At 34.6% G+C, this 20,704-nt stretch overlaps 2 protein-coding genes across 2 annotated transcripts; one reads left to right on the top strand and one right to left on the bottom strand.

The window, feature by feature from the left end:
• Nucleotides 1-207: 207 nt before the first annotated feature.
• On the top strand, nucleotides 208-3,245 carry aamdc (adipogenesis associated, Mth938 domain containing). The gene is made up of 4 exons (XM_073850990.1): nucleotides 208-351; nucleotides 651-793; nucleotides 1,621-1,716; nucleotides 2,855-3,245. The coding sequence occupies exons 2-4, from the start codon at nucleotides 662-664 to the stop codon at nucleotides 2,993-2,995; spliced, it is 369 nt and encodes a 122-aa protein (XP_073707091.1). The 5' UTR covers nucleotides 208-351; nucleotides 651-661; the 3' UTR covers nucleotides 2,996-3,245.
• On the bottom strand, nucleotides 3,199-19,927 carry ints4 (integrator complex subunit 4). The gene is made up of 23 exons (XM_073850989.1): nucleotides 19,836-19,927; nucleotides 19,085-19,279; nucleotides 18,782-18,899; nucleotides 17,385-17,491; nucleotides 17,034-17,237; nucleotides 15,991-16,041; nucleotides 15,338-15,426; nucleotides 14,407-14,527; nucleotides 12,963-13,034; nucleotides 12,700-12,874; nucleotides 12,401-12,606; nucleotides 11,218-11,360; nucleotides 11,021-11,136; nucleotides 10,616-10,749; nucleotides 9,311-9,477; nucleotides 9,133-9,226; nucleotides 8,487-8,567; nucleotides 8,279-8,409; nucleotides 8,138-8,197; nucleotides 6,241-6,400; nucleotides 5,995-6,138; nucleotides 5,504-5,624; nucleotides 3,199-3,487 (listed from the first exon to the last, which is right to left on the bottom strand). Exons 1-23 carry the CDS (start codon nucleotides 19,887-19,889, stop codon nucleotides 3,300-3,302), a joined length of 2,931 nt encoding a protein of 976 aa, XP_073707090.1. The 5' UTR covers nucleotides 19,890-19,927; the 3' UTR covers nucleotides 3,199-3,299.
• Nucleotides 19,928-20,704: the final 777 nt, after the last annotated feature.

Consider the following 20,704-nt stretch of genomic DNA (forward strand, 5'->3'; position numbering starts at 1 on the left):
CCGGACATGAAAAAAAAAACACCTGCAGCAACAACGTTAAAGTGGCCGAATTCCGCGGAAAAACCGCGGACTTGGCAACACTGGGTACCTTGCCGTTGACTGACTCCAGCCAGAGCCGTTTGTACGCCACTGAACGCCAGCCAATCAGCGTCAGCTGCTGAAGCGTACGCCGATTTGACGCCGGTCAGTGACGTACGCGGTGGGTGTGTCCCAGCGTCATTAGAAGAGAAACAACCCAAGCAAGATTGATTTCCAGGCCGAAGCAAGATTATATAAACGAAATACATTTATAGTGCATGAGTTATAAGTATCCAAAGTTGTTTTTGACATTAAAAGAGTTCGTTGTATAAGGTAACGTTAGGTTGTGTTGTATGCATGTGCTTTGCTTTTTTTAAACTGTTTCAAATTGTATTTCGGTTCATTTAATGTTAAAAAACATTTGATTAGATTAGGTTAGACTGATATCCCTTACAACAATGTACAATGAAGGTGTCAGGTAGTCCTGAAAATGTAACATATTCATGTACTATTGTTTTTTGCTCTACAACAAGTCTAAAAACATTGTAGAACAGTAGTATTATGGCATAATACAATTTAAAAGTCAAGAAAAAAAGACTTACTTCATAAATGCATGTTACCTTCTGTTACAGGAAAGCAAATCATGTCTTCTCCAGAAATTGCGTCTTTATCTTGGGGCCACATGAAGGTCAAAGGTTGCTCCACATCCTATAAAGACTGTAAAGTGTGGCCAGGTGGCAGCCGCGCCTGGGACTGGCGTGAAACCGGCACAGATGTAAGACGAACACTAGATCATGCTCTTCTTATAATTAATTTTTTTTTAATCAAAACTGCAATCCATGCAATTGCACTTTTATAATTATTTACATTAATGCATTTGGCAGACACTTTCAACCAAAGCAGCTTAAATTGCATTCAAGCTATAAATCAGTTCATGCTTTCCCTGGAAATCAAACCTATGTTGTTGGTGTTGAGCTACTTATATAATTCACATTCTTTGTAGTTTTTGTTTCATCATTGTAAAATATTTAGTCTGTGTTGTGTCTGTTGATATAATATGTGACCCTTGACCACAAAACCAGTCGTAAGTGTCAATTTTACATCATCTTAATAAAAAAGCTTTCCATTGATGTATAGTTTGTTAGGATACAACAATGTTTGGCAGAGATACAACTAGTTAAATTTGAGGGTGCAAAAAAATCGACATATTGAGAAAATCAACATTAAAGTTGCATATTACTAATCAGAAATTAAGTTTTGATATATTTATGGTAGGAAATTTACAAAATATATTCATGGTACATGATATTTACTTAATATCTTTATGATTTTTGTCATAAAAGAAAAATCTGTAATTTTGACCCATACTATGTATTTTTGCCTATAGCTACAAAAATACCCATGCTACTTAAGACTGGTTTTGTGGTCCAGGGTCACATATTATTGTAGTATAGTAAGAGTAAAGCATTTAAAATCTGAAATAACGCAAGAAGAAGTATGGGAACTGTAGTTAACATATCCAAGCTATACTGTATTTGAACCAGTTTGCTTTAAATGTTAATTATTAGAGATCTGTCTAAAGTGCATCTGTGCTCGTGCCAGCATCATCCAGGCGTCCAGCCAGCTGACCTGGAAGAGGTCCTGAGGAAAGGAGTGCAGACGCTGGTCATAGGAAGAGGGATGAGTGAAGCTCTCCAGGTAACAATGTGAATTTGCTGATCAGCACTGTCCATCATCTGAATACTGCAATCCTTAAAGGAACAGTTCACCCAGAAATTACATTTGCTGTGCATTTACTCACCTTCAAGACATTTGAGAGGTAGATAAGTTTGTTTCTTCATCAGATTTGGAGAAATGTAGCATTTAATCACTTGCTCACCAATGGATTCTTTGAAGTGAATGGATGCCATCAGAATGAGAGTCCAAACAGCTGATAAAAACATCACAACAATCCACACCACTCCAGTCCATCAGTTAATATATTATTATGGTCTATGGAAGCCAAAAGCTGTGTGTTTGTAAGAAACAAATCCATCATTAAGATATTTTAACTTTTTAAACATCAATTCCAGCCAAAATATGATTCCATAATCCATTCCAACACTTCCTCCAGTAAAAAAGTCCATCTCCTATTGTCCTCTCACATCAAAATCAACCCACATATTTGTTTAGAGCTGTTTCAACAGTGCTTAATCCTTTGCAGTGAATGGGAGCCGTCAGAATGAGAGTCCAAACAGCTGATAAAAAAAACATCACAATAATCCACAAGTAATCAACACCACTCCAGTCCATTAATTAATATATTATGGTCTTGTGAGGCCAAAAGCTGTGTTTGTAAGAAACAAATCCATTATTAAGATATTTTAACTTTTTTAACTAATCACTTCCAGCCAAAATATGATTCCATAATCCATTATAACACTTCCTCCAATAAAAAGTCCATCTCCTGTTGTCCTCTCACATCAAAATCAACCCACATTATTTGTTTAGAGCTGTTTTAGACTGATTCAGTGGTGCTTGATCTATGCATATTTTTCTCCTGATTCAGACAAGACTACTTTTTCACTAAAATGCCTTAATAATTGATTTGTTTCATACAAACATAGATCTTTTTTTTTTTCATAAATCATGAATTGATGGACTGGAGTGCTGTGAATTACTTGTGGATTATTGTGATGTTTTTATCAACTGTTTGGACTCTCATTCTGACGGCACCCATTCACTGCTGAGCAAGTGATATACATTTCTCCAAATCTGATGAAGAAACAAACTCATCTACATCTTGGATGGCCTGAGGATGAGTATATTTTATGATAATCCTTTTTTTATGTTTCAGGTGCCTCCAACCACCCTAGATTATGTGAAGAAGCAGGGTGTTGACGTCAGGGTGTTTCAGACCGAGCAGGCTGTTAAAGAATATAACTCTCTGGCGGGACAAGGAGCTAAAGTCGGCGGGGTCTTCCACTCCACCTGCTGATCACATCATTAACACAACTAGCTAATTAATTTAATTGGTTATCTAAAGTGCCTTACATTTAAAAATGAACATTGTTTTCTTAACAGATGTGTCTTAATTTGCACTTTTTTCCCCTTTGGTGAAAATGGTATTTGCTTTATAATCATTAAATGTGGATGTATGCTGTGAAAATACCCCATTACCACAAACACCAGTGATACAAATGAACAAAAAACATTTATTTCTGATAAAACATAATTGTGAAAATGCTTGATCTTGTGTTGGCTGTTAATTTCACATATATATATTGCCTGGATTCCTCCGGTCAGCGGCGAGCCGGTTTGGGCATGATGAAGACTTTGACAGGTTTGCTGAGGTGGATTGTGCCCTCGATGCAGCTCTCGCTGGTGGGCAGGCCATCCATACTCTCGTTCCAAGCAGGTTTAGAGGCAGATTGTTTACTGCTGCTGGAGCTGTAGGCCAGAAGCAACCGCACCTCAATTTGACAGGCCTCTGAAAGTAAAAACACCAGAGTTGTTTTAGCATCACAGAGATTATATTATAGTGATAAAATATGAAATATGTTTTGATTTTACTTTTAAAGTTTCAGTAATTTTGTTGTGTGTTTTTGTCATTTTTATGTCTAGTTTTTATTTCAGATTTTATTTTAGCATATTTTGCTTTGGCTACTAGCTGAAGTTTTAAAATATTTTATATGTGAGACCCTGGACCACAAAACCAGTCATAAGGTTAAATTTTACAAAACTGAGATGTATACATCATATGAAAGCTCAATAAATAAGCTTTCTATTGATATATGGTTTGTTATGATATGACAATATTTGACCGAGATACATCTATTTGAAAATCTGGAATCTGATGGTGCAAAAAAAATCAAAATACTGAGAAAATCACCTTTAAAGTTGTCCAAATTGAGCTCTTAACAATGCATATTACTAATCAAAAATTACATTTTGAAATGTTTGCAGTAGGAATTTTACAAAAAATCTTAATGGAACATGATCTTTACTTAATTTCCTAATGATTTTTGGCATAAAAGAAAAATCTATAATTTTGACCCATACAATGTATTTTTGGCTATTGCTACAAATATACCCCAGCGACTTAAGACTGGTTTTGTGGTCCAGGGTCACATATTTTTATATTTCAAGTTTAACTATAATAACCATAAAGGACACACAGTGGTATCAGACTGTATTACTATGATATGAAGGCACATATTAAAATTTACATACACTACCAGCCAAAAGTTTTTGAACAGTAAGATTTTCAAATGTTTTTAAAGAAGTCTCTTCTGCTCACCAAGCCTGCATTTCTTTGATCCAAAGTACAGCAAAAACAGTAAAAATCTTAAATATTTTTATTATTTAAAATAACTGTTTTCTGTTTGAATGTTATTTAAAATCCTGTGATTTCAAAGCTGAATTTTTAGCATCATTACTCCATTAAAAGCTTTTAATTTCAGATAAATGCTGATCTTTGGATCTTTTTATTCATCCTGAAAAAGAATCCTGAAAAAATTTACTCAACTGTTTTAAATATTGATAATAATAATAAAAATGTTTCTGGAGTAGCAAATCAGCATATTGGAATGATTTGATCACAGGAACAAATTACATTTTTAAATATATTCAAATAGAAAGCAGTTATTTTAAATAGTAAAAATATTTCTCGATATTATTGCTGTTGCTGTTTTTTGGATCAAATAAATGCAGAAAAAGGAGAGCAGAAAATAAAATAAAATCTTACTGTTCAAAAACTTTTGTCTGGTAATGTACTAGTCCAAGGTACTTTTGTTAATTTAGTATACGATATTTAGTGGTGATTTCTTACCGCAATTTGTTGCAATCGACATAAAATGTAATTTGCAAATATAATACTTTAGTAATCTTAAGACTTTCTGTGTAAAAAAAACTGGATATCTAGTGAAAATGAAAGCAATCAAAGATTATAAATAATAATTTTTGCTTTGAAATAACATGCACTGATGAGTTATGCATCTCTTTCAAAGCCCTTTTCAAAGATGAATAAAGCGATTTCCAGTTATTACCATCGCAAATCTGAGGAAGGGAAGTTTTTGGAAAGTCCTAAATATGCTATTGTGGATTTAGTCTTATGCTACTGAGAAATGAAAATGCAAAAATGATTTCTATTGTCATTTCCGTTCACCACCATATAAGTTTACACAACTATGTCGACAATTTAGATTTTCTCCAAAGCAGAAATGTATTCAGCCTTAGTATTCTGCTGGTCACACAGACACACCGATATAAAATATCTCATGCCTTGTTGGACTAGATGCAGTTTCTATTTATATCCATGGAACTGTGAAGGGTTCATGCTGCTCGCTGCCAGCAGAGAAGGATTTGTCTCGGTGTTTGCAACATTATTTTATACAAGGACGAAACACAAAGAATAGCTACTGCATAATAATCCTCAACCAAAAATACATAGCTGATCTCTTGATGCTGGAAATGTCTATTAAGACATTTCAGAAAGGAGACGTACCTGTCCAGGCAGAATGAGAGAGATAAACCTGCGTGATCAGTCGCACACGTCCAGGTCCTGGGGTCCTGAAATCTCCAGGTTTGGGGTGGATTATGTGAGACTGTCCATCTGGATACAGCACCTGTGGCAGGATGAAGAAAAAAACTGAATAATGGGCATGCATTGTGCACAAATTTTATTAAACTGATATAAGGCTAACATAAAATGACTCATTTTATGCATAAAACAATGATACCTAACCCTATCCCTTTCAATGAAAGACTACTGACATTTATGCAACTGGCAGACAATGCATTCAGGTAAGATTATTGTCAATTTATGCATACAATGCGAATCAAACCCATGACACTAGCATTGCATTTGAATGCATAAATCGGGAATTGACTTGATGGTCTACAAATGGGTTGAAAGCTAATTTTTCTCAATAAATTGTTCCAAATAAGACCATTCTTTGTTTTTAAAATTTAACTGAAAAGAAACAAGCCTCTGACCTGCACTTTGACTGTCATCTGTGGATCTTGTACGTGTTCAAGAGTAGCATCGATGTCTAACGCCACCACCAGACCAGTTGTGAATTTCAAAGGGTTGTCTGATTCTCCCGTCGGCTCAATAATTGTCGCTGAAGCCCTATGGATCTGACAAACCAAAATAAACAGAAAAAGAGTTATTCCAACAAACATTTGGAAACAAACAAGCTAGAAGTTCCCGAGGCTGTTTGTGTGTAAGAATCCACAAACCTGCTCGGGTAGTTTGAGATGGATGAATCTGCTTTGCCGTAGCGTGGTTTGAAGGATTTTAACCAGATCTAGAGGTTTGCAGGCTGTTAACCTGGGCATCAACTCTAGGAGCTTCTCCACAAAACTGTCCTGGAAATGGGGCAACTCTGTCATGAAGAGCCTGAGAATGGAAAGACAAGAACATTTAGAAACTCTTCACACAAAACAGCACTTAGACCTGATGCACTTATTACTAGGGATGTAATGGTATCAAAATCTCACAATACTATATTTAGTGATTTTTACAAAAAAAAAAAAAAAGAAATTTTGTACATTTTAAAGTTAAATTCTTCTATCTAATGCACTTTAAGAGTTGAAAATTAAGAGCTCCAACCCATGTTCTTAACTAAGAAAACTTAGGTCAGAAAAAAGTCAGTAAATTGACCTTTAACTGAACTTTAAGGCAAAAACACTGAAAAACTGTTTTCATAAAGTGTTTTTTCAGACTAGCGGACAGAAAAAATCCAAAAAACACTGTTAAGTGTTTATTTTATAGCACTTTACCTATTTGTGTCAATAGATTCCAATTACAATGCAAATTTTCAAAAGACAGTTTTCTCAAAATTAGTTTTTTTTCCTACACTGAGCCATAAATCTCCACTTCAGTAGCACTTAAATACACCAAACTTTACATTTTTATTCCTGTCTATATGCTAAAGGTTTTCACAGAGGGATTTGTTCATATATAATTAGCTTGATTTTAAACAAAAAATGGAAAAAAAAAAAATATATAGTGTTTCCTGTCTGTCTGAATTATGTTGTGACAAAATGGGATACCCAAAATTCCCTCTGTAAAAATCTTGGCTCTAATATGTCAAAAAAATTAAACAAGAATTTTGAACTGACTTCATCCAGTGTTTTTGTACTAGAAATGTATGCAAATTACCGCATATTTCATTAAATAATTCCTCATTTGCATATTTAAACCTAACATTTTAGAAAACATAAATTTGTTTTGCAATTATCAATGTAATCAATCAACTGAATAAGTACGGTGATAACTATTAGTTATTTTTATTGTACCCTATTCACCTGCAGTGTTTCGCCTTAAAGGAGACTCAACCCTCTTTTTAGTTGTGTTTTAGTACTGTCTCGGTCTAAATTACATTCACACTGGTGTTTTAGAAAGCCAAATTAGAATATAATAATAATAATAAAAACAATAATGACAGAAATAACCATTTATTGTAAAACAACTGTACTGTAAAATAAATGAAAATTTATATTTAATAGGTTATTATTTACTTGACACTACAGTAGGGAAGTTACAGTACTTATTTCCTTATTTCTACGCTTGAAAGAGCTATTATTATTTTGGACTGCGTGTAAAACCATTCACTTTCCAGCTTTTATTTTGAAAGAAATGGCAGTAGAGCTTTTATTTTGAAGGAAAACTTCATTGAAAACAGGCTTACAAAAACGCATCTCACTTCAAATCTAGTGAAATGCTGTCATCATCCGCCCCAAAAATAAAGCATAACTGGTGGCCGTTGCATTCCCTACACACGCTAAACTCACAGCAGATGTGATAAACAAATCTGCATTTGCATTGCATTCATTCACAATGAACTGATCGGTTCTGAGGCACAGAAAACAATGGATCACAAGCTGATAGCCTGAACAAAGTGTGCACTTCACTTTAAAACGCGCAGCGAAAACGGTCTCGATGAAGGTTTTAATTTGACAGATACTGGAGCAAAGCAAAGACCTTTTAAGAAGTTTAAATATATACTTAAAAATGACACTTTTTGCCTGAAATACCTATCGTTTTATATCGTCATGTGACCACGATGATATCGAGACGATGATAATATCCTTGCGACCCTACTTGTTACACATAATCTTTAAGTGGTTTTACCTCTGAAATGACTCCACATCCTGCAGAAACTTCTCACAAATACCAAGAACACGGTCAACCCTGTTATTTAGAAGAAGAGACTGATCAGTTTCAAAACATGACATTTTATTGCACTATAAAGTTTTTTAGTACAGTTTTTACCCTCGTTTGGATCGAGCCGTCAGGATGAGCTGTAATGCTTTCGCCTGCAGTCGGACATTGTGAATAGAGGCGATCTGTTGCGTCTCCAGACCGCTGTACAAGAATTCCAGCTTATAGGTCTCATCCAGGATCTGTCACACATTACAAATGATTTTTGGTACAGTTTGATGGGACGGGCTGAGATTAAATTAATTACGGTAGGACATACCTGTCGAACAGCTGTTGAAACTTTGGCGTTCTGTTTAAGACAAAGCGGCACAGCCATGATCCATAACTTCTCCTGAAGTGCCTAGGGTTGAAAGAAAAATAAAGCATAAGCCTGATTTCAATACAAATAAAGATTTATAAAAGCATTCAAAACTTAAGGGTTGCTCATCTAGGCTGTATTTATTTGATCAAAATACAGTAAAATGTTTTTCTATTAGAATGTATTGTAAAAATGTAATTCATTCCTGTGATGCAAATCCAATGTATTATGTGTTTCTTGAAAAATCATTCCAATATGCTAATTTCCTCCTTGAGAAACATTTTTAATTATTATGAAAGGTGAAAACTGTTGTGCTGCTTATTATTTCTATGAAAACATGAAACATTTTCCAGGATTCTAAATATAGAAAGGTCAAAAGAACAGCATTTATTTAAAATAGAAGTCTTTTGTAAAATTCTAAATCTCTTTACTGTAACTTCTAATCAATTTGATGCATTCATTTCTTTAAAAAAAAATCTTACTCTCAACTTTTGAAAGGTAGTGTAATAAATTCAGTAGCAATTATAAAGGCTAGGTTTTTACATTTTCTTTAGAAAACGGGAGTTGTGCTAATCAAGTACAAGCAGTGATTTATATTTATATTCACCTTGGTAAGCAGCAGTTGGCAGTGCAGGTATGTGGCACAGAAATCTGCAGATCCGGCCAACTCCATCTGCAGCTCCCCCAGCCGCTGCAGATCTCTGTATGTGGCACAAATCAGCTTAATAAATCCCTTATTAAGAGACTTTCCAATAATATAGTTGTAGTGTATTAAAGGTTTGAACCTGATGGTAAACTCCAGCAGTTCCTGAGCACCAGGTGTTTCCAGGTTCTGAAGGGCGCTGACCCGAATGAGACTGTCCTGAAGGAAGTTCTGAGCTGACTCCAGACTGCCTGAACTTACGCCGGACGCCTCCAGACCTGAACTAGCAGTCTGCTTTCTGCCCGGCAACTGAGTCAAACAGCAAAGATATGGAAGAAAAATCAATTGATAAAACATAACTTCTAGAAATTATAGCATACGCTGCTGTTTAAAAGTCTCACAAAGGCTGGAATACAGTAGATACAATAAAAATAGAGTTATTACAATTTAAAATAACCGTTTTCTATTTGAATATACTGTAAACTGTATTTCATTCCTGTGATGAAAGGCTGAATTTTCTGCATCATTACTCCAGCCTTCTGTGTCACATGATCCTTCGGAAATCATTCTAAAATGCTGATTTGCTGTTTAAGAACCATTTCTGATTATTATCAATGTTGAATACAGCTGTTCCCCTGTCTTTACTGTCACTTTTGATCAACTTAAATGATTAGTTCAATTCCAGAACAAAAATTTACAGATAATTTACCCATCCAAGATGTTCATGTCTTTCTTCGGTCATAAAGAAATAGTTTTTTGAGGAAAACATTTCAGGATTTCTATTCACATAGTGGACTTCTATGGTGCCCACTAGTTGGAACTTACAAAATGCAGTTTAAATGCAGCTTCAAAGGGCTCTAAACAATCCCAGCTGAGGAAAAAGTGTCTTATCTAGCAAAATGATTGTTGTTTTCTAAAAGAAATTCACAATTTATGTACTTTTTAACCTTAAATGTTCGTATTGTCTAGGTCTGTGTGTACTCTGTGCATTCCAGTTCAAGACAGATAGGGTACGTCTAAAAAATTTGACGAGTGTTTGAGGTTAAAAAGTATCTAAACTGTCAATTTCTTTTAGAAGATAACCCTTCTTCCTTGGCTGTGATGGTTTTGAGCCCTCTGTAGCCGCATTTAAACTGCATTTTGGAAGTTCAAACTCAGGGGCACCACAGAAGTCCACTATATGGAGAGAAATCCTGGAAAGTTTTCCTCAAAAAACAATTTGTTTACGACTGAAAAAGAAAGACATGAACATCTTTGATGAGAAGGAGGTGAGTAAATTATCTGTAAAACTGAACTTCTCCTTTAATGCATCTCTGCTGAGTTTTCAATAAAGTAATAATTTTTGTTCGAAAAATAATAATTAAAAGACTTGTGAATAGTAGTGTATATTATCCTTAAATAAAAATAAAAAAAGGCTGGGTATGAGTTATGCAGGCAGGTTTCTCACTCTGAGGTGTGGTACCAGGTGGGACAAGCTGTCACGCAGGTAGGCGTAGTGGCGAAATGTATGATCTGAGAACAGTGCTGGCATTGTGGGGCAAGATTTTGCGGCGTTGAAGACCAGAACTAAAACGGCAATATCTGAACAAACCAGGTCAGGAAAACACACATTTGAACAGACACATTCTTATCTACAGCTTTGAACAGAGAGGAAGCAGAAATTATCTGATAAGTTTAAGTATTATCAGACTAAACAGCAAATAAAAAAATGAAATCAGATGTTTGAAATTGCATTTTAGCCTTATTTTGTATTATTCATCACTTATTTATTGATTACAAAAGCAAAAAATGTACATGCGTATGTTATTAGTCAAATGCATTAATATTTTATCATTCCAGATGTGCAGGATACAGGCTGGGTCGTCCATGTCTGGTTCTGGAGTGTCGAAATACGGATGTGTGCTCAGCAGCTCAGGGACAATCGGCAGCACCAGGGTTGGATGTCGAGCACCGAGGAATTTCAGGCATCTGGATTGAAGGAGGAAAAAATAAATAAGAATGGGGCTAGATGACAACGAGGAATGGCCTAGAACTGCCACTGGAACTCACTTCCAGACTGAGTTGCGGTCGGTCGGATACTTGGAGAGGTTCTTCAGGAGTTCCAGGAGGGCCAGCTGGATGCAGTCTTTAGTGGACACATTAGTGTAGCACAGCAGCTCATGCAGGGCCTCACGAATGTCCCGCGATGAGTCCTAACAATGGACGGGGAAGTAATTGGTGTGATATTAGGAGTGCATGATTTGAGGATATGTCTAATTGCATTTTTTTTTTGAATGAAAATAGAGATTGCGATTTAACAAAAATAAATGTGTTAGGTTTGACACGTTTGTTTGTAGAGCTATGCAATTTGGCCAAAGAAATTTGTGAATATATTTAAATATAAATAAATTATAATAATATTTTTTTTTCTTTTTTAAATAATATGATTGTTGTTATTATGATATTGAATACTATCACAATTTAAAACTTTTAACACAAATTACTATTGTTATATTTTACAGTTAAAAGTTACAACAAATAAATAATACATTATTTAATAATAAAAATTATTATTATCAAATTACATTTTTTTTCTTATAAATATTGTGATTCGAAAAAAGTGTCAGGTTTGCTGTGCTTGTTTGTAGGGCTGCACAATTGTGATTATATTTAAATAAGACAATAATAATATTATTATTATTGTTGTTTTTACAATTGTTATTACTATAAAAATTTAACTAAACAAGAAATTACTAATTTTATTACTAATTACTATTGTGATATTTCATTATAAAAAAAATTTACAATAAAATAATATTGTTCATTAATGTAAATGAGGGTAGCAAAATAAAGTGACATATTATACCCAATAAAATCTTCATACAGTGGACTACCAGTAAAATTTACATAAATTTGGGACCAAAATCATTCAGATACTTGGATTACAAAACCAGTCTTAAATAGCAGGGGTATATTTGTAGCAATAGCCAAAAATACATTGTGTTTTTTTATGCCAAAAAGCATTAGGATATTTGGTAAAGATCATGTTCCATCAAGATATTTTGTAAATTTACTACTGTAAATATATCAAAGCTTAATTTTAGATTAGTAATATGCATTGCTAAGAACTTCATTTGGGCAACTTTAAAGGTGATTTTTTTTATGTTTTGATTTTTTTTTGCACCCTCAGATTAAAACAATTGACCCTTACGACTGGTTTTGTGGTTCAGGGTCACATATACTAGTGGCCTACCTCCAGTACTGCGAGGACAGTATCAAGTTGGTCTTCTCTGAGTGTGATGTGAGTCGAGATTTGTCGCAACACGTGGATGGACTGCAGCCGCACCTCTTCGATTTCATCATTAAACATGTCCACCAGAAAGTCAAGACATTTTTCAGCAAAGCTGGATGATGACTGGGCGAGGGAACACAGCGCCTCTACCGCAGCAATACGCACCTCTGTGAAAAGTTATACCAGATTGATATCCCGGCTCTGGAACAGAGCTAAAATGTCTTTAAAGATAAACAATGGTAGTGTTTTGAAAGACATACCATACATCTCATCTTCCAGACCATGAACAAAAGCCCCACAGGCTCCAGAGTCTATGAGATTTACACCCGAAGTGTCAACTTTCTCTTTAGGAGCGTCGTCGGCCCATCGCCGTCCAGATGAGAATTCTCCAGAAGCGTACAGTTCTTTTGCTCGCTCATGAGCCGTACGTTTCCTCTGAGATAAAAAAGAGATTTTTTTTAAATACATTTCTTGAATGTGTTTCTTGCATGTTTTTTATCATTTGCTTGTTGTGTGTATATACCCTCAGATCTGACATGAGCTTCTTGTCCAAAGTCTGCTCTAGAAAATGAGGGCTGACTTGATGCATTGAGCCCTGAAAGAGTGAAACAGTTGGATGGAAAAGTGAGTGGTGAGTTAATAAGAAATTAAAGGGATAGCTCACCCAAAAATGAAAATTAGCCCATAATTTACTCACCCTCAAGCCATCCTAGGTGTATATGACTTCCTTCTTTCAAACAAATGCAGAGTTATATTAAAAATTATCCTGGCACTTTCAAGCTCTATCATGGCTTATAAAGTCCAATGAAGTGCATCCATTCATAATAAAAAGTGTCTCACATGGCTCCGGGGCGTGAATAAAGGCCTCATACACTGAATCAAAGTATTTTTTAGGGATGCACCGAAATGAAAATTCTTGAAATGAAAAGCCTAAGCCGAACAAAATTACACACTGGGCCGAAAGTCGGTTACCGAACACGCTTTTTTCACCATTGCATAAATTAAATAGCTAATATTTGCTTTCTACAGTTTTGCCTTGCTTTTCAAAGAAATACAAAATAAATTACAAAAAAAAAAAAAAAAAATTAAAAAACATTCCAGTAGACATTATAGCCTACCAGCACAATTTAATTGAAATTAATAAGTTAGTAAAATAATATTCTTTGGCCATTTTTTAGACCCCCTTCTTGAATCAGGCATGTGTTTTTAATGTACAAATTAATGCAGATTTGCTGAGCAAAGGAGAATGTTATAATATATGTATTAATAGAGCTGTTGTAAAGATTGTTATCATTATTTCTGCGTTACTTTTTTATTTTTTATTTTGGTGGAAACCCACAAGAAGACCTCAGTACTACTTTTTGCTGACAGCAGCAGATTTATGAATGATTCTCATCTCATTACGCAGATTTTCCTTGCGCTTTGGACTTTGAACCCTGGCTAAGGAGCTTGTGCAGCGCTGTCAGAATAAATACAATTTGTGCGTGTATTAGACATCATACCATTCTGTAGTTTATTTACTAATGGTTTAAGGCCATTTTGCAATTTTAGTCATCATACAGTAACCAGCAACAACCACCCCTTTCTCTTCTCATGCAAGACATGCGATGTCGGTGCTTGTAATGATTTTTGCGTCTTTCTCAGACAGTTTTAAATGCTTCCAAAAATGCATCAATTCACTATAAAAGACCTTTTTCACCCCGGAGCCGTATAAGGCACTTTTTATTACGAATGGATGTGCTTTATTGGACTTGTTTTGGACTGATGAAGAAAAACACCCACCGCCACTATAGAGCTTGGACGTGCCAGGATAATTTTAATATAACGCTGATTGGATTCCTCTGAAAGAAGGAAGTCATATACACCTATGATGTCTGTAGGGTGTGTAAATAATGGGCTTATATTCATTTTTGGGTGAACTAACCCTTTAATCATGTGGTTATTCTACAAACACACCCAACACTCACCAGCAGTTTTGCAGCTTGCACTCTGACAACCCATGAGCCATCACTGACCATGTGACAGATCTTCCCGAACGAGTCGTCCACCAGTCGGATCTCCTCATTGGAGGAGGGGATTGGAACAATACTGTTAATGCAAAAAGATAAAATTAATGTTCAATCTATGTTAAAAGACTAATTTTTAAGTACTTGAATCTAAACTACTATTTAAAAACAGAGCAGGCTTAGAAAGGAATTAGTACACAATGGTTGCAGACAGCATTACCTACTCTTATGCTGATGATACACTGGGCGACTTTTTGAGCAATGTTGCCAGGCAACTTTGGCAAATGTTGCTGTCAATGGGCACCCAGGTGAGATATAAAGCCCACGACTGATCTAAATTATTCAGATAGAAATTTGTTACCTATTCTCAATGGGAAAGTGCCCAAGCAACATTGCTAATAAAAAGTTGCCCGATTAAATTGCTCAAAAAGTTGCCCTGTATATCATCAGCCTTAGACTGGTGGGACATATGTGACCCTGGACAACAAAACCAGTCATAAGGGTAATTGTTTTTTTTAAAATGAGGTGTATACCTATATAAATAAATAAGCTGAATGTCTATTGATGTATAATTTGTTAGGATACGAAAATATTTGGCTGAGATACAACTATTTGAAAATCTGGAATCTGAGAGCGCTAAAAAATCAAAATATTGAGAAAATTGCCTTTAAAGCTGTCCAAATTAAGTTCTTAGCAATGCATATTACTAATAAAAAATTTATTGATTTTTGGCATAAAAGAGAAAAAAAATCAATAATTTTGACCAAAGATACATTTTTGGCTATTGCTACAAGTATACCCGTGCTACTTAAGACTGGTTTTGTGGTCCAGGATAAAATATAACAAAACACACACTAATGCTTCAGACGGATAGAAGAGATTGACTCTCTACCTCTCAGGATAAAGCTGACTCAGAACCCAAACCATCTGCACCGCTGCTGAACGAACCTGCTCATAATCATCATTCAAGAGCTTACAGGCCTGTCCGTAAGATGAGACATTCATATGTTGGTTATTTCATTTGCAATCTCATGTTCAGTGGAATGAAAAATTAAAAACATACATCACCATTCAAAACTTTGGTAAGCTTATTTGGTAATACTTATTCAGCAAGGATGCATTAAAAATGGTTTAAAAGTGACAGTAAAATTTTTTTTAAATAAATGCTGTTTAACTTTATATTCATCAAAGAATCGAATGGTTTTCACAAAAATGTAAGGCAGCACAATTGTTTTCAACTCTGAAAATAATCAGAAATGTTTCTTGAGCAGCAAATCAGCATATTAGAATGATTTCTGAAGGATCATGTGACACTGAAGACTGAAGTAATGATGCTGAAAATCCAGCTTTGCATCACAGGAATAAATTACATTTTACAATTTATTACAATAGAAAACAGTTATTTTAAATATAAATAATATTTCATATTTTTGCTGTTCGTTTGATCAAATAAATGCAGCCTTAGTAAGCAGCTTCCAAAAACTAAAAAAAGTACCAACCCTAACTTTTGAACGGTAGTGTAAGCCTTATAAAGTTTGTCTTTACCTGGTTATAAATAGTCTGTTGAATTTTCATCCCTCTTTCATGTAGCTGCAGCTGAAGGGAGAAAGAAAACACACTGAAGTAATTTAAAGAAATACAAATAAATCAAAGCAGCATTCAATGCATTTTAAAGGATTAGTTCACTTCAAGAATAAAGATGTACAGATAATGTACTCATCCTCTCGTCATCAAAGATGTTCATGTCTTTCTTTCTTCAGTCGTAAAGAAATTATGTTTTTTGAAGAAAGCATTCCAGGATTTTTCTCCATATAGTGGACTTCTATGGCTCTGCAAGTTTAAACTTCCAAAATGCAGTTTAAATGCAGCTTCAAAGGCCTCTAAATGATCCCAGCCGAGGAAGACAGGTCTTATCTAGCGAAACAATCTGTCATTTTCTTAAATAAATTATTATTTATAAACTTTTTAACTACAAATGCTTGTCTTGTCTACTTCTGTGTGAACTCCAGTTCAAGACAGTTAGGATATGTTGAAAAACTCCCATCTCATTTTCTCCTCCAACTTCAAAATTGTCCTACATCGCTGTTTTACCTTTTTTTTTTGTACAGGGCATTTGATCTTCTTTGTACGTTTAATTTGTATATACTTTGTCTGTACTTTTGAAGCGATGTATGACGATTTTGAAGTTGGAGGAGAAAATGAGATGGGAGTTTTTCAACATACCCTAACTGTCTTGAACCGGAGTGCATTTGCATCGCAGAGTTAGATAAGACGAGCATTTGAGGTTAAAAATGTATATAAATTTATTTAAGAAAATGACTGAACGTTTTGCTAGATAAGACCCTTATTCCTCGGCTGAGATCGTTTAGAGCCCTTTGAAGCTGCATTTTGAAACATGCAGGCACCTTTGAAGTCTACTATACAGAGAAATCCTGAAATGTTTTCCTCAGAAAACAATTTCTTTACGACTGAAGAAAGAAAGACATGAACATCTTGGATGACAAGGGGGTAAGTAAATTATCTGTACATTTTTGTTCTGGAAGTGAACTAATGCTTAAACATGACGTTATTCTACAGAGCTCACAAACCATGGCTTTGATGGCGGCGGTGCGGACGCGAGGATCCTGGTCCTGGAAGTAGTCACTGATCACACTCTGTACGTCCCGTACGGGTGACATTTGTGCTCCGGGTACAACATCAGTCTCTTTACTGAGAGGTTTATCAACTGTCCCCAGACAGCCTAAGAGCTGGAGACACTTATTCCTCACTCCGAAATAAGTGCCTGAAAGGTGCTGAGGAAAATATGACACAAAAGTAAAAAATTAAACAATAACTATAATAATTCTGACTCAGAATAATATATCAACAACTGTTACAGCCAAAAAGTATGATTTCAGTGTTAAAGGAATAGAAGATATCTTCTTAGATATTACAGTCACCTTGCATGCCACATCTATAAGTCTCTGAATGATGGCAATCTTGTCTGGGAGTTGAGTGCCGATGATCAATAGAGTGTCCAGAAGCTGTGCCAGAACCTGATGAGACTCTAAAAAACAGTCAAAATTCTTAGAAAAATCTACTGCGCATTGACTGGAAAAGTACATTACCTCCACCTTGCATAACATTCAGGGCTTAACAGTAAGGATTTTTTGTGCTGGCCTTATTGGCCACTAGTTCAAGCTCTTACTAGTTCTAGGATAAAATTTTTTTTTTAGTAATGCATTTTACACTACCAGTCAAATTTAGTTGTTTTTTTAGGAATTTTCTTCTGCTCACCAAGCTGCATTTATTTGATCCACAGCAAAAGCAGTAATATTGTGAAATATTTTACTATTTAAAAAAACTGCTTTCTATTTGAATATATTTTAAAATGTAATTTATTCCTGTGATGCAAAGCTGAATTTTCAGCATCATTACTCCTGTCTTCAGTGTCACATGATCCTTCAGAAATCATTCTAATAAGCTGATTTGCTGCTCAAGAGCTTTTATTATTATTATTATCAATATTTAAAACAGTTGAGTACATTTTTTCCAAGATTCTTTGATGAATAGAAAAATCCAAAGATCAGCATTTATCTGAAATAAAAAGCTTTTGTAACTTTATACACTTTACCATTCAAAAGCTTGGAGTCAGTTTTTTTTTAGAGGAAAGAAATTATAGAAATTAATACTTTTATTTAGCAAGGATGCTATAAATTGATCAAAAGTGATTATAAAGACAATTATAATGTTACAAAAAATGCTGTTCTTCTGAACCTTCTATTTGTCAAAGAAACCTGAAATTTTTTTTAGTTTTTTTTAGCAGCAAATCAGAATATTAGAATGATTTCTGAAGGATCATGTGACTGGAGTAATGATGTTAAAATTCAGCTTTGAAATCACAGGAATAAATTACATTTTAAAATAAATTTTAAATAAAAGACAATTATTTCAAATAGGAAAAATATTTCAAAATGTTACCGTTTTTGCTGTACTTTGGATTAAATAAATGCAGGCTTGGTGAGCACTGAGCAGACTACTTAAAAAACATTAAAAATCTTACTGTACAAAAACTTTTGACTGGTAGTGTATGTGTCATATATATATATATATATATATATATATATATATATATATATATATATAATTATTCAGTTGTTCATACATTTTTAAATACAATTTAACTTTCACTAAGAAAAAACATTTATAAAATCCTATAAAGACATTTTTTTAAAGAACTGCCCTGTGTCATCACTATTGTTAAGGCATGACATTAAATAAAACCTTAGTTTACTTGATAAAGACATTAATATTAATTGTCACTAACAAAAAAAAACATTTTAAATCAAAGGCTTACTTTCATTGTTGAGAGTGTTTATAGCATCATCTATTATGCAGTCTGGGGCGAAGCCCTGGGTTTTTGATAATAAACCCAACAATGAGGCGATCTTCAGCCTGACAGAGTTATCTGACTCCTGTGGACATAACACGGTTATTAAAAGTAAAACATAACCTTATTTTCATCATATAAAATAATTAATCACATCACATAAACTGGAAATTGTAAGTGTCTTATTTCAAAATGTCTGAGTGCTAAATAATTAATAGCAGTATCAAGGAACATGTATTTGCATGTTTCATGAAGTTTGTGTTGTAACACCTTATAATAATGCTCAAGCAGTATGCGCACGACTCCCTCAACGCTCTCAGCCTCCACAGGTTTACGTGCAAAACTCAGCAGGTACTGCAGAGCATCTGTGGGGTTGGTGGCTTTACAAAGGTCAATGTGAAGAGCGGCTGATTTACTGGGTTTGGTCAGTCGAAGCTTTTTCGCAGGAGCCTCCTCAACAGTCACCTGTTGCAAAAAAAAGAGGCAATCACATGATCAAAAATTGTTCAATGATAACAACATAATCAGCTTATGAAGCTCTTAATATGCCCTGATGTAAACACTGAGAAAAGACTGATATCACCCAGACACAACCACTTATTCAAGACGTTTTTCACTATCACAAAATCTAATAGTTTATTTACTGCTAGCAAAGTTATGGTTTGCAGGCTCCAAAGATGACAGAAATGGAAAACACTGCATTACGATAAAAAGGGAAAATCAAGTGTCAATAAGAAAACAAAAAGTAACACGTATAAATAGTGTTTCAACTGTCCTTTGACTAAAAATACTTTAAATAAAACAAACCACGACCAGTTAACACGCATAAATAGGCTTTAGTCATTAAAATTAAAAAGTTAATACACATAATAACGGTTACAGTAACAATCACACTAATGCTAAAGGCTACATCTGTTTTACCTTTCTACTAATTTATCATTTTAATATGATCATTATATTCTATGACCAGCACAATAATATGACATTTATAATCGGCGTATTCAGTGTTTTATGTGTTCACCTGAGAAACTTTAGAGAATTCCTCATAAACTCGTTTCTTCAGATGAGCTGCCATTGCGGTGTTTATCCTTTATCACGGCTGCGCTCCTGCTCTTCTTCGCGCATGCGCTGTTCAGCGGCGTCAGAAGTTTGCTGTGGAACAGCGACATCACATGGACGGAAGTCTTCAGAAATCACACGAGGGGGACAGGACAGTTGTAAAACGATTTATATTGAAGGTAAAAGTTTACATACACCTTGGAGAATCTACAAAATGTTAATTGTTTGAGCAAAATAAGAGGGATCATACAAAATACATGTTGTTTCTTTATTTAGTACTGACCTGAATACGGTATTTCACATAAAAGACGTTTACACATAGTCCCCAAGAGAAAATAATAGTTGAATTTATAAAAATGACCTTATTCGAAAATGTACGTACACTTAATTCTTAATCATTTTTTGTAGTAATAGTTGTTTATGAGTCCCTTGTTTGTTCTGAACAGTTAAACTGTTCTTCAGAAAAATCCTTCATGTCCCACAGATTCTTTGGTTTTCCAGCATTTTTATGTATTTGAACCCTTTCCAACAATGACTGTATGATTTTGAGACACTTAGGACAACTGAGGGACTCATATGTAACTATTACAGAAGGTTCAAATGCTCACTGATGCTCCAGAAGAAACACAATGCATTAAGAACTAGGGGGTGAAAATTTTTGAATATGAATATTAGGGTAAATTTTACTTGTTTTGTCTTCTGGGGAAACTTACTTGTGTTCTGTAGCTTCTGAAGGGCAGTACTAAATGAAAAAAAAAAAAAAGATATTTAGGCAAAACAAGAAAAATTTACACATCTTTATTCTGTTCAAAAGTTTTCACCCCCCACATC

This window comes from Garra rufa, chromosome 11 (assembly GCF_049309525.1).
Source record: "Garra rufa chromosome 11, GarRuf1.0, whole genome shotgun sequence".
NCBI classification, from domain to species: Eukaryota; Metazoa; Chordata; class Actinopteri; order Cypriniformes; family Cyprinidae; genus Garra; species Garra rufa.